The 13,701-nt window shown below is 38.4% G+C and overlaps 1 protein-coding gene and 2 pseudogenes across 1 annotated transcript; 2 read left to right on the forward strand and 1 right to left on the reverse strand.

Moving 5' to 3' along the window:
* Window positions 1-1,059: 1,059 nt before the first annotated feature.
* LOC120134885 lies at window positions 1,060-8,087 on the forward strand (annotated as a pseudogene).
* A 172-nt stretch (window positions 8,088-8,259) lies between these two features.
* Window positions 8,260-9,633, forward strand: LOC120134915 (annotated as a pseudogene).
* A 482-nt stretch (window positions 9,634-10,115) lies between these two features.
* LOC120134886 lies at window positions 10,116-10,869 on the reverse strand. Its single transcript, XM_039151267.1, has 2 exons — window positions 10,507-10,869; window positions 10,116-10,430 (listed from the first exon to the last, which is right to left on the reverse strand). The coding sequence occupies exons 1-2, from the start codon at window positions 10,867-10,869 to the stop codon at window positions 10,116-10,118; spliced, it is 678 nt and encodes a 225-aa protein (XP_039007198.1).
* Between the last annotated feature and the right edge of the window lie 2,832 nt (window positions 10,870-13,701).

Here is a 13,701-nt window from a genome sequence, read left to right on the forward strand (position 1 = left end):
ACCTGACATAACATGCCTTAGGTTGGAGATTCAAAAATTATATGGTTCTGTTCGAAAAATTTATCGTGTAATTTGTTCGGTGAAAATATGAGAATACATGGTGGATTAAAAGTTTACGGGTCGGGTCAAAAAACACGACATGATCCCAAAAAATCGACCTGACACTGATCTTTTATGTATAATGCTAAAAGCATCCTCCAATATTGATCAAAATAGTCATTTTGACTCATATTATTCTTTTTGAAAGCAAAAAGATCTGTCTATATATATACATTGTTAGTTAACACACGATTAAGACTCTGAAAGTATAGACTTTTTTTTACCTAAAATAAAACTTTAAGGGCCAAAATGCTCTAGAAAAAAGTAAGAGTCAAACTAGTGAATATTCTATCAAATGTTAGGGGTTTTTTTACCTTAAAAAACATTTTAATATTACTTCAAAAAACATTGGTGACCAAATTACTTTTTAAAAAAATAGAGACTAAAATGACCATTTTAATAAATATTGGAGATAATTTTAACATTATTTCTTTTAGAAAACTTAATAATATATGATCAAATTACGTCAAAACTCGTAAGATTCAGATCAAATATACTTTTTATTAATATCTTTACACTAAATTCTTAATGGATCTCTATTATTTTAATATTAAATAATTTATTTCTCCTAATATTAAATCTTAACTTCCTCCCTAATGAGTAGTCCTTTTACTCGTTTTAAAAGTTTAGAGACCAAAATGCAATCTATACAAAGTACAAGGACCTGTACAATACTTTCACCTTTAACGTCAAGATTGCTAGGAGTCCCAGCCCATTACAATAAGCCTTTTAGAAAAACAGGGCTTTATGTTACTTATCCAAGCCCATTCCGAGGTTTTTTTGTCGATTGAGCTCACAAAACGCTAAAGTACTCTTGACTGTACCTAAACATTTCTCTCCCGCCAAAAATATGAAAATTATAAGAAACCAATTTCTCAAGATTCCCTCCCAAAACAAAGTACTAACAAAAATCCGTTCTCTGCCGCCGATAAGTCTCTCTAGCTTCTGTAGAAACTCTGCGATGAAGACTAGCTCTAATGGAGCCTCGCTAATGGAAATCGATAATGATCGAAAACGAGATAGCGATGCAGAAGAAGATCCGTTTCTCGCATTTATCGAGTACGCTAGGTCGGTCATGTCTCCTGAAGAAGATGAGGATCCTAGTGTAAATGAAGACGGTTACACTGGAGCTGGATGGGGCTGGTTCGCGTCTCGGATCCTCAAAACTTGTATTTCTTACTCGAGTGGTGTTACTGCTGCTATTTTGCTCGCCGATCTCTCTCAGGTACTACGCTTGCTGCACGGTTTTGATGATTTGCTTCGTTATGACGAACTATGGTCTAGATTGATCGATTAGATTTCGTAGTATCTATTCTCTTTTGTTTAATTTGATATTTCCGTTTAAATTTATTGATCTATATTTAGCCACTTTTAGTCATTTTAGTTGATTATCACATTAAAGAGAAAGAATCGGCATCTTAGAAATTCACTGTTTATTTTCCTTAAATATATCTAGATTAACCAATTGGAGTTCATAGACTCAGTTCTCTTTTGTTGACTTTGATATTTCCGGTTAATTTTATCGATCTATTTTGAGCTACTTTTGGTTACTTTAGTTTATTAAACAAATTAAGGGGAAAAAATAAACGGCATTCTTGGAAGTCTGACTTTGCAATCTTGGATTATTTTTCCAACTGTATTACAGCTATATCGATTGAAATTTAGCTTGATTTATTTGAATTTTCTATAATTCTGTTTTTTATTAAGTCTTCAACCTGATTGATTGTTTCCAAAGAAAAGACCAGAGATCATAAATCAGATGAAAACATAGGAGAGCAAAGCTTCCTAACACAGTTACAATTGATTCGATGTACGAGAAGAATTTCTTGTCTTTAAGTAGTGTTTTGGAAGCTGTGTTTGTGGATGCTTATGTTCTTCCAGGTTGCTATAAAATTCAAGCTTCGTTGATAAACCCGATGAGTATTTATGCCTTTGTGTTATTGTTTCCGCTGCTAATTGATATCCTTCTGTTTTAGGTACAAACATTTACATGCTTACTTTGGGGGATTATTGGAGTTCCAATACCATTGATCTTTATCTTCACCGAAGGTATGTGTATCAAACTACTCTCTGGATATTTATTCTTACCTAAGTACGTCTGTTATTAGTGGAAATTAACCCGAATTTCACAGTTCCAATACCATTGATCTTTATCTTCACCGAAGGTATGTGTATCAAATTCTTTTGTTATAAATAAAGCCCTCCTCCTCCTTAGTTAATCATCCCACAAAAATCGCCTTCTTTGCTCTTGGATCCAGCTTTGACTCCTTAACATGGTAGTATGCAGTGGAACCAAACACATGTAAGGAATCATAATCTGTAGCAGGTACTCCAAACCATTTCTCTAATGGTGTTTTACCACCAATAGCAGTCGATGGTAAGCGGTTGACAAGGTGACAAGCATAGACCAAAGCCTCAGCCCAAAATTCTTTGCCTAACCCAGCATTAGACAACATACACCGAACCTTCTCCACTAATGTCCGGTTCATACGCTCTGTCACTCCATTCTGTTGTGGTATACCTCTGACAGTGAAGTGCCTAACAATACCTTCCTCTTCACAGACTTTCAGAAATGGATCATTTTTGTACTCTCCACCATTGTCTGTACGGAGACGTTTGATTTTTCTGCCTGTTTGAGTCTCCATCATCTTTTTCCATTTAAGGAAAAATCCTAGCACCTCATCCTTTGTCTTCATTGGATACACCCAAACTCTCCGGGAAAAATCATCAACAAAGGTGACATAATAGTGTGTTCCTCCCAATGAAGTTGTCTTGGAAGCCCCCCATACATCTGAATGAACATAATCCAAAATACCTTTAGTATCATGGATTGCTGTTCCAAATTTCACCCTCGTCTTCTTCCCTTTGATGCAATGCTCACAAAAAGCTAATTTGCAAGCCCGAGCACCCTTCAATAATCCTTGATCTATCAGTAATTTCAAGGATTTTTCATCAACATGCCCCAAGCGCATATGCCATAACCTGGTTGCTTCTGACTCCTGTTCATCAGTAGAAGCTGCCACTGATGCTGTCCCAACAATTGTACTACCCAGAAAGTAATACACATCGTTTTTTTTTTCGGATTCCCTTCATTATCACCAGTGCACCAGAGATAATCCTCATAATCCCATCTTTTGCCCTCACTTCTAAACCTTTTGACTCTAAGGTTCCCACAGAGATGAGATTTCTCATTAAATCTGGTACATAATTGACACCTGTTAAGGTTCTGATTGATCCATCCTGATTCCTCAAGCGAATTGAACCAATCCCAAGTGTGTCAAGAGGGGAATTATTTGCTGTGTAGACAATTCCAGCTTTTAGTTCTTTAAAATCAAAGAACCATTCTCTATTGGGGGTCATATGGTGGCTACAAGCTGAATCTAACAGCCATGAACTGGAACAGCTGGTTGATGGTGTAGCAGCGAATGCGAAATCTGAATCTCCATCATCATACTCGACCACATTTGATTCTGAGACAGCCTTCCCCCTTTCAGGTTTGCCTTTATTCTTTAGCCTGGGACATTCTTTCTTCCAGTGCCCTTTTTCTCGACAAAATGCACATTCATCTTTGCTCAATCTGGACTTTGACTTCGATCTCCCTCTGCTTCCTTTATTTTGACTCTTGGAACGGCCTCTAACAACAAGAGCTTCTGCTTCGACACTTGTGTTTTCTTGTTTGTCTTTCTTTCTCAATTCATAACTATATAAGGCAGCAGTTACTTCACTGAGAGACACATCAACCTTCCCATGAAGTAGAGTAGTTTCAAGATACTCAAACTCATCAGGAAGTGATCCCATCAACATCAGAGCCAGATCTTCGTCTTCAAAAGTCACGTCCATATTCATCATATCAGTCACCAGCTGATTAAAGCTAGTAATGTGATCATTCATAGTGGTACCTGGTACATAGTTGAAGCGGAACAGTCTCTTTTTCATGTAGAGTTTGTTCTGACCGCTTTTCTTCAAAAATTTCTCCTCAAGTGCCTTCCACAATTTACTTGCAGAAGTTTCCTTAGAAAATGCATACTTCTGCTCTCTAGAAAGACACGATCGAATAGTACCACATGCCATTCTATTGATCCTCTTCCATTCTTTCTCCTCAACATCATCTGGTTTCTCTCCTTCAATAGCAATGTCTATACCCTGCTGAAATAGGGCATCTAGAACCTCGCTTTGCCACATGCCGAAATGACCGGTGCCATCAAAAATCTCCACTGCAAATCTAACATTTGTCACAGCATTTCTTGCCAAAATTGAAGATGAAGAAGCGTCTGCCATTTCTGCTACAAATTCTATTTAATAGCTGCCAATGCAGAATGTCAATTATCCCAAGGAAATTTTTCTGATGTGGAAGATCAGCCTAAGCCGCAACCACAGAGCATACTAAAATAAACCAAGAGCGCTGATACCAATTGGGTGCAAGTGGGTATATGCAAAGAAAGATAGATTTCCTGACAAGAATAACATCCGCTACAAAGCAAGATTGGTGGCTAAAGGCTACGCTCAAACGGAGGGAGTTGATTATAATGAAGTATTTTCTCCAGTTGTAAAACATTCCTCCATCAGAATTTTGTTGGCTTTGGTAGCGCAGTTGGATTTGGAACTAGTTCAGATGGATGTAAAAACTGCATTTTTACATGGAGACTTGGATGAGGAAATCTACATGACTCAGCCAGATGGATTCAAAGTTGCTGAAAAAGAAGAGATGGTGTGCAAATTAGAAAAATCGTTGTACGGATTGAAGCAATCTCCAAGGCAGTGGTATAAGCGATTTGACAAGTTTATGATAGGGCAGAAGTACACAAGAAGCAAATATATGATCATTGTGTGTATTTACGCGAGCTAGAAGACGGATCCTATATATATCTTCTTCTTTATGTTGATGATATGCTGATAGCTTCCAGGAGTCAGACAGAAATTGCGAAACTAAAGACTCAATTGAACAGGGAGTTTGAGATGAAGGATCTTGGTGAAGTGAAGAAGATTCTAGGCATGGAGATATCAAGGGATAAAAAATTGGGGAGGCTTTGTTTGTCTCAGAAATAATATCTGAGGAAGGTACTAAAACGTTTTGGCATAAATGAGATGTCAAAACCAGTTAGTACACCTCTTGCTCCTCATTTCAAGCTCGGTGCATCCATGTCACTTAAGGATGATGTAGAACGGGAATACATGTCAAAGGTTCCGTATGCAAGTGCTGTTGGTAGCTTGATGTATACAGTGGTGTGTACGAGACCCGATATTTTCACAGGCAATTGGGGTTGTGAGCAGGTATATGCATGATCCTGGAAAGGAGCATTGGCAAGCTGTGAAATGGATTTTGCGGTATGTTCTGAACACCGTAGATGTTGGTTTGGTCTTTCAGCAGGACAAACAAGATGGTCAGTGTGTAGTTGGGTATTGTGATTCAGACTATGCAGGTGATTTGGACAAGCGTCGATCAACTACTGGTTATGTGTTTACATTTGCAAAGGCACCAGTCAGTTGGAAGTCCACCTTACAGTCAACAGTGGCTTTGTCTACTACAGAGGCAGAGTATATGGCAGTTACAGAGGCTGTGAAGGAGGCAATTTGGCTTCAAGGGTTGCTTGGTGAATTGAGAATGGAACAAAAGCACATCAAAGTGCACTGTGACAGTCAGAGTGCTATTCATTTAGCAAAGAACCAGGTTTACCATGCAAGGACGAAGCACATCGATGTTCGATATCACTTTGTACGAGAGATTCTAGAAGAAGGTGGAGTCATAATCCAGAAGATTCGGACCACTGAGAATCCTGTTGATATGTTGACAAAAGTGGTAACTGCGGTCAAGTTTAAACATTGTTTAGATTTGGTCAATATTGTTACAAATTAAAAGATTGTTTTTTTTAGAGATGTGTGTGGAATTTGCCAAGGTGGAGATTTGTTGGTTTTTGGCAAAAGTCTCACATTGGTTGTGTATAAGGAGGAGGGAAAATTCTTTTGTTATAAATAAAGCCCTCCTCCTCCTTAGTTAATCATCCCACAAATATAAGCATTCTTCTATTTTAAAGGCTACTTGTATTCTTTCTCTCTTTGTAATATTTCCTCTATTAGTGAAATATTTTGGTGTTCTCTTTTATGTCTATTTAATAGCTATTGTCGGGTATAGTTGTTGTCAATTATTGTCCTATTAAAATTACTTGTCTTGGTAGTTCTGTCTAAGGAAAGTGGGTTTTAAGAGGGACCATTGTGACCCCTCCTCTTTCCTGGGAATCTACCTTGAGGTGATTTTTAGTACAATCGTTTTCACACTAGTCACCTAGATAATAGTTTTCAAGGTGAATCTGTTATTGGTGGAAATTAACCCGAATTTCACAACACCAATACCATTGATCTTTATCTTCACCGAAGGTATGTGTATCAAACTACTCTCTAGATATTTATTCTTACCTAAGTACGTCTGTCACTCTGGCTATTTTTATTGAAGTATCCTTTGACACCCCTATCCATTGCATATTCGGATATGTATAAGGATACGTCTGTTCAAGTACCCTCAAAGTACTGCCAAAAAAAAATTGAACGTATCTGTTCACGTGGCTGTATTTTGCATATACCTGCGTTCAACAGTTAAATTGAGTCAGAGTAACATAGCCAAGTATAACTGTTTTCCACTGTAAATTAGATGTGATAAGCTGCTTCAGGATGGTGGGAAGGATATAGCTGTTTGTATGCCGCCAATAAGTTTGTGATGATAACTCTTTGTAGATACTATGAGTTGGTTGATACTCCCAATGGGATTTTGAAGAAAGGAAGAGAGGTTTTCCTTACAGGTTGCTATCTTCAAACTGCCAAAGAAGGATTTGGTACCCCACGGTTATTGCCTACAGAATATTTTTTGATATTATTGGATGAGGTAACTTGCAATATATGACCGATGATTTTAAATGAAAATATAAGGTCAAATCATGCCTGATATTGGGGATATTCCCTTGCTTTCAACATTTCTTTTTTCTCCACTTGCAGGAATGTAACCAGTTCTCTTTTTTTTTTTTGGCTTTGCAGGATCTGGATGGTGATGCAATCCTGATAGGTGTACAGTTTTGCTTAGATTCTTTTTCTTCCATTTCTCATGACGGAGTCAAGAATGGAGTTCCGTATTCTTGGTATGCTAGGTAGGATATATGATTTCTATCCTTCTTTTGTTTTGTATTAACCATATCCTAAAATTTTGGTGTTGCAATAGTTTTGATTTGATTCCGTGTGACTTTTTTCTCCAAAGCAATCTGTAACAATTGAAGTATGATTGCATCATGCTCATTGTACAAATATTTAATGACTGTATTTCAGATTATAACCATTGTTTCTGTAGGGTGTCCATTCATTTGTCTTCTTCTTGATAGGATTGAATCTATTGGATCACTGGAAACTCGGGAACAATGTGGTGGTTTACAGAGGAAGCAGATCACTCTTGTTGATAATGATGGTGTAAAACTAAGATTTCTCTTGTGGAATGAGCAGGTAATCCTAGCCAGTCTTTTCAGGTAATTAGAGATTTTTTTTTGGTATAATCATATGTATCTGATTCATTGTCCAATTAATTCAAGGGTAACTTTATGCATTTAGTACCTAAACTATCAGGTTTGATTCGTTTTAGTATATAAGCTTTTATTTTTATCAAAATCAAACCTAAAGTTTAGTTTTTGTTTTATTTTAGTTTGAAAAGAATTGAAAGTTTAGGTATTATAACAGACTAAAATTGATAGTTTAGGTACATAATAGGTACTAAACTCGTTAAGTTTTTAATGGTAGTATACTAAAATAAAACAAAAAGTAAACTTTAAGTATGATTTTGGAAAAATTAAAAGTTTAGTTACTAAAACAGATCAAAACTTATAGTTTAGATACTAGTTTACACTTAATTCAAATCGGTAGTTATTCTAATAATTTGATAATGTTTTTCACATGATTTAATCCTTATCATCTCCAGGATATCACAGAGAACTATGACTACCGCAAAAAGAAACTAGTTTTTGTATTTGAGCTTTTGGTTTCACAAAGGGTCAAATTCCAGAGAAGGTCCTTATACCATGCATTTTTGGTGGATTTAGTCCCTTTATTATAATTTGGTCATTTTTAGCTCTTTACTTTTCGAAATGTTTGTCTTCTGTCACGACTCATGAGGTCATTTTTCCCATTAAATTCGCTAAAAATGCATAGTACAGGGCCTTGTATATTATTTAACCTATTAGACATATTTGCAGCATTGTGGATTGTAAACCTTGTAGAAGGTTTTTTTATGTTTGCAGAGTGGGAAGTAAAAAAGGATGTTTTCGGATTCGGTTTTAAGGTTAGTAGAGATTGAAGGGAGAGGAAGGGCTCTCGTTGCGTCGCAACCTTTGAAGGCGAGGCAAATCGTTCTCAGGGATTCTCCTATCGTCGTTTACTCCGAGTTTCCGTTGGTTAAACCTCAATCTTCAGTCTCTTATTGTGAGAGTTGCTTTAGGACACTCTCCTCGTCGTCGTCGAGTGTAGTGCCGTGTCCATCATGTTATCATCATCATCTCTTTTGCAGTCCGAATTGCCTAACTGCGGCAACAGCTCTTAGTCGTCTTCGGGACTGCTCTTCTCTTGTTTCTCAACCTCTCGAACGGCAAGTACAAGCACAGTTTCTTATAGCTGCGTATAACCTAGCCCTTGTTTCCCCCTCAGATTTCCAGGTTTTGCTTTCTCTTCAAGGCCAGGATTCCCCTTCCGATGATCATAAAGTCCAATTCCTGCATTCTCTCATTTCATCGATCTGTCCTCCGTCGTCTTTATCGATTACTATCGAACTCACGGCTGCTCTATTGGAAAAAGATAAACTGAATGCTTTTGGCTTGATGGAACCTATGTCTCTACAATAAGACGGTCAGAGGTCCGTCCGTGCTTACGGAATCTACCCCAAGGCTTCTTTCTTCAACCATGATTGTCTTCCTAATGCCTGCAGATTCGACTACCTCGACTCGGCTAGCGGAACACCGACTTCATTGTTAGGATGATCCATGATGTTCCCCAGGGTAAGGAGATTTGCTTGAGTTATTTCCCTGTCAATCTTAACTACTCGGCCAGACAGAAGAGATTGGCCGAGGACTACGGTTTTACCTGTGACTGTGACCGATGCAATGTTGAAGCTAGCTGGTCGGATAACGAAGCCGAAGACATCAACGATAACGGGAACGTCGAGGAGGAAGTGGGCGAGGAGATCATGGATGAGGACAGTGACGAACGAATTGTGGGCTCCGACTTAGAACAAGGAGCCGAAGCTGATTTTCCTCATGCTTATTTCTTTGTGAGATACATGTGCGACCGGGAAAACTGCAGGGGCACGCTTGCGCCGTTGCCGCCGCCCGATGTTCTGTCTAAAGTAATGAAATGTAATGTCTGTGGCAATCTTAAGAATGAAGACGATGAGTGATAGCTTTAGGACAAGGCATTAATGTAAACTTCCATCATACATGCAATTATCTCGTCTTTTTTTTTTGAGTGATTGTTTTTCATGAGAGCTTCACATTTTGTCCCCTCAATCTCAAATTTTCAATGCTGCCTTTATTACTTCTCATATTGCATAAATCTCAAATTTTCATATTGCAATTAGGTTTATTTTAATATCTAAATTTTTAATTTTTTCAAACTACACCTAATATTTAATTTTTATTTTATTTTAATACTTATCAATTAAAACTTAACGGACTCGTAACGACGAAGATTAAATAATAAAAAGTCAGTCCATTGATTTAGAAAAATTAAGACATTTTGCAGTGAAGTGGAGACTGAAATCATGTTCAACAAAACAGTACAGATTGAAAAAAATTAAATGTAACGGCCAGCAAATCCATTCATTAAGTTTTTCATGAAATATTAAAATCGTTTGATAATATTGAAAGTTTAAGTAGTAGATACAGAATTTACCCCAAATATAAAAAAAATGATACAGTGATTTTTTACCGATACAATGGTCATCAGTGTAATATCCTTTGAATATTTTTTTTGGTAACAAAAGGAAAATAACTATCTAACTACTGTGTGTGTCCTTCATCCTGGAGCATCTTGATCACCATCTGTGGAGTTTCGTGGATTATGTGCACATCGAACTCTCCGGGAGTTGCTATCTTTGCCAGCGAGTCAGCTACTTGGTTTCCTTCACGACAGACGTGGCTGTAGTGTTCTCTTTTCTCTATACTCCGGATGTGGGATATGATGGTCTGAGCACCAATGTTTTCGTCCTTGTTGTTGAGGAGACTGTGAGCTTCTCTATTGTCCGTTTCAACCTCTAGTTGTGGAATTCCTTGGCCCCATGCAATCGTCATTCCTATGTATATCCCCCCACAATTCTGCTTCAAGAATGGAGCAGATGCCAATGTATTTGTAAAACCCGACAAACCATTTCCCTTCATGGTTTCTAATTACTCCTGCACATGTAGTGTTACCGTTGGTTGCGTTTCTCCCTGCATCTGTGTTGACTTTGAACCAATCAATTGCTGGTTTTGTCCCTATATTCCGCTTCTCCTCCATGTTTGTGGAAATTAGATTTGCTTCCTGGACGTGTGATGCTCTTTCTGATTGGTTGGCTAGGATACTCATCATTTGGAGCCTACGGCTTCTGTCAATGATGGATCCATTGTCTTCAAGGGGTGAGTCAAAAGCAACCGCATTCCTTGACAGCCAAATATTCCATATAATTGATCCGAATAGCAGATCCCATTCCTGTTCTTCATTAGCCATGTTGCATGGGTAGTGCAAATTAGTTTGGATCCAGTCACGTATATCCATGGTGAGGAAGTCATTCAAGTTTTTCTGGTTTCACTAACATGGTCCATATACTAATTGCTTGGGGACACCATCGAAATACATGGTTTATATCTTCTGGTGCATTCGCGCATATGGGGCAGCTATCATCCATTGAGAGATTTAGTTTCCGTCTCTCCTCGTTTGTCATGATCTTGTTAAGGCAAATCAGCCACATGAATATTCTGATTCTTTGCGGACCTTTGAACTTGTGTATTGTTTTTCATAGCTTTCCTTTCTGTTCTATTGTTGGTCCAATCCGTATTCCATAGTTGCTGCTATTCGAAGTATAATGATTGGTTACCGTTTGCTTTTCATCCTAATGCGTCCTCTGGACATTCATGCACCGGTCCTTTAGTTGCTGCCATTCGAAGTAGAATGTCAAACGGTAATAGGTGTTGGAATTTGTCCCAAATCCATTCTCCTGAGTGGTCAACCATTTCTGCAACTTTCTCGTTCCCTGTTGTTGATGATAGGTGTGTGGGGACATACGAAATAGTGGATCTGTATCTCTAATCCATGGATCTCGCCAAAAGTTAATGGAGCAACCATTACCCAGGTGCCATACAATGTTCTCCTTTACGTTATTCCATACTAAGGAGATTCCAGATTATTGAGTTGCTTTTACTCATTCTAGGTGATGGTATTCTTTCGTGACATTTGTACTTTGCTCGGAGAAACCGGACCCATAATGCTTCTTTATTTGTTATTACCTTAAAAGCCAATTTCATTAGGTACCCCTCATTCAGTTCTTTGAGATTTCAAAATTCGATTCCTCCTTGAGAGAGTGGAGTGCACATTGTTTCCCAGAGAACTAAGAGTTTCCCAAACAAAGTGTTTTATCAATATTTCTAACTCCATGCACGTTTTCCTTGGAAGGACTGATGTTTGTATGGTGTAATTGGGGATAGCAACTAGACTGCTTTAGCTAAAGTGATTCGCCCCGCTAACGAGAGGCATTTTGCCGACCAACCATTGAGTCTCGATTGAACCATCCGAACTAGGTAATCATATGTAGCCGATGTAACTCTGTTGTGCAGAATAGGAACTCCGAGGGATTTACCTAAATCCTTAACCTCTGTGAAGCCGAACGCATTATTTAATTGCCCTCTTAGATCCTTTGGGACGTTTTTTGAGTAGTACAAGGTCATCTTTTCTTTGCTCACTTTGTGTCCTGAAGCTTCACAAAATTGATTTAAAATTGTGCTGATGATTGATTGTTGTTCCATTGAGGTTCGGCAAAGGGTATCATGTCGTCAGCGAAGAGGAGGTGTGAAATTGTCGGACAATGTTTGGATGTTGAGAACGGCTTCCACTGTCCTTTTTGGACTGTTTTTTGTATAAAGTGAGTTAACCTTTCCATACAAGGAACAAAAAGGTAAGGCGAGAGTGGGTCTCCCTCTCTGATTCCTCTTTGCGGTTGAAAAGCATCTGCCATCGAGCCATTCCATAGTATCTGTGTAGAGACCGTGGATATACATTGCATGATTAGGATCCTAAGCTTGTCCGGTATGTTTAAATCTCTCAGAGTGTCGTCAATGAAGCCTCATTCTAATCTATCGTATGTCTTTTCAAGGTCGATTTTAATAGGCATCCATCCCTTTGTCCTACTTTCCTTCGCATAGTATGTATATCTTGGGTGGTGATGATATTATCAGTAATAGCTCTGACTGGAGCAAAATTTGTTTGGTTTTCTGAGACCCAGTCAGGAAGGAAAGGTTTTAATTAATTGACAATGATTTTTGTAATGGCCCTTATAGACCACATTGCACAAACTTGTTTGATGTGTTCTGGCGGAGCTATTATCGGAAGCAATACCTGGAGGATTTTGTTGAGTTCAGGGGGAATCGTACTGTTTTGAAATATGCCTTCAATGTATTTACAAATCGAGTCTCCCACAATGTCCCAGTTATGCTGGAAGAAAAAAGCGTTTAGGCCATCTGGTCCAGGTGCCTTGAGAGCTCCCATATTAAAGAACGTTGCTTTTATTTCTTCCTTTGTGACCTGCACTCCCAAAGAATTAGAGGCCTCGGTAGATAATGCTTTGAACATTCCTTTGTCATCAAGGATGTTGGGAGTCGTCTGTTGATGTAAAAAGGTCGTGAAAGAAGTTACAATCCATGTCCGAGAGTTCCTTTTGGTCGGTGCACCAACTTCCATTTGCTCTTTTTAGTGCTGAGATAGTATTTATTCGTCGACATGCAAGGGTTGTAGCGTGAAAGAACTTTGTGTTTCTATCACCTCTAAGTACCCATTGGGAGCATGATTTTTGTTTCCACAGAGATTCCTCAAGCTCTAGCACTTTCATGAGTTCCTCTCGGAGTTGAGATTCCAAGTTGATTAGGTATTCTGAGTGTTTCTGATGTAATTTCTTGTCGATGTCTCTAAGTCGTGCTAGTAGCTGCTTTTTTCTTTTTCCTATGTGCCCGAACACGTCCCTATTCCAATCGGCAGATGCTTCTGTAAAGGCTTGTATATTTTCCAGGATGTTGCGATCATTTACCCATGTCGGCCTCAGGAATTGTTTAAATTGCTCGTGCTCTTGCCAGGCAGTTATAAAGCGAAAGGGTCTATTTCTGTTTCTTTTCCGCTCTTCCGTGGTTTGAAGCAGTAGTGGTCTATGATCAGATCCTATTCTTTCAAGATGCTTGACGGTGGATCCTGGAAATTTATCGAGCCAGCTTGGATTACCTAAGCACCCATACAATCTTTGTCTGAGGTTGTTTCGCTGCCATGTATACGGTAGACCTATGAATCCCAGGTCTGTGAGTCCTGAGTTGTGTATGAAGTTTGCGAATTGCTGCTTATTCCATGACT

Source organism: Hibiscus syriacus, unplaced genomic scaffold (genome assembly GCF_006381635.1).
Source record: "Hibiscus syriacus cultivar Baekdansim isolate YM2019G1 unplaced genomic scaffold, ASM638163v2 tig00110600_pilon, whole genome shotgun sequence".
Classification (NCBI taxonomy): Eukaryota; Viridiplantae; Streptophyta; class Magnoliopsida; order Malvales; family Malvaceae; genus Hibiscus; species Hibiscus syriacus.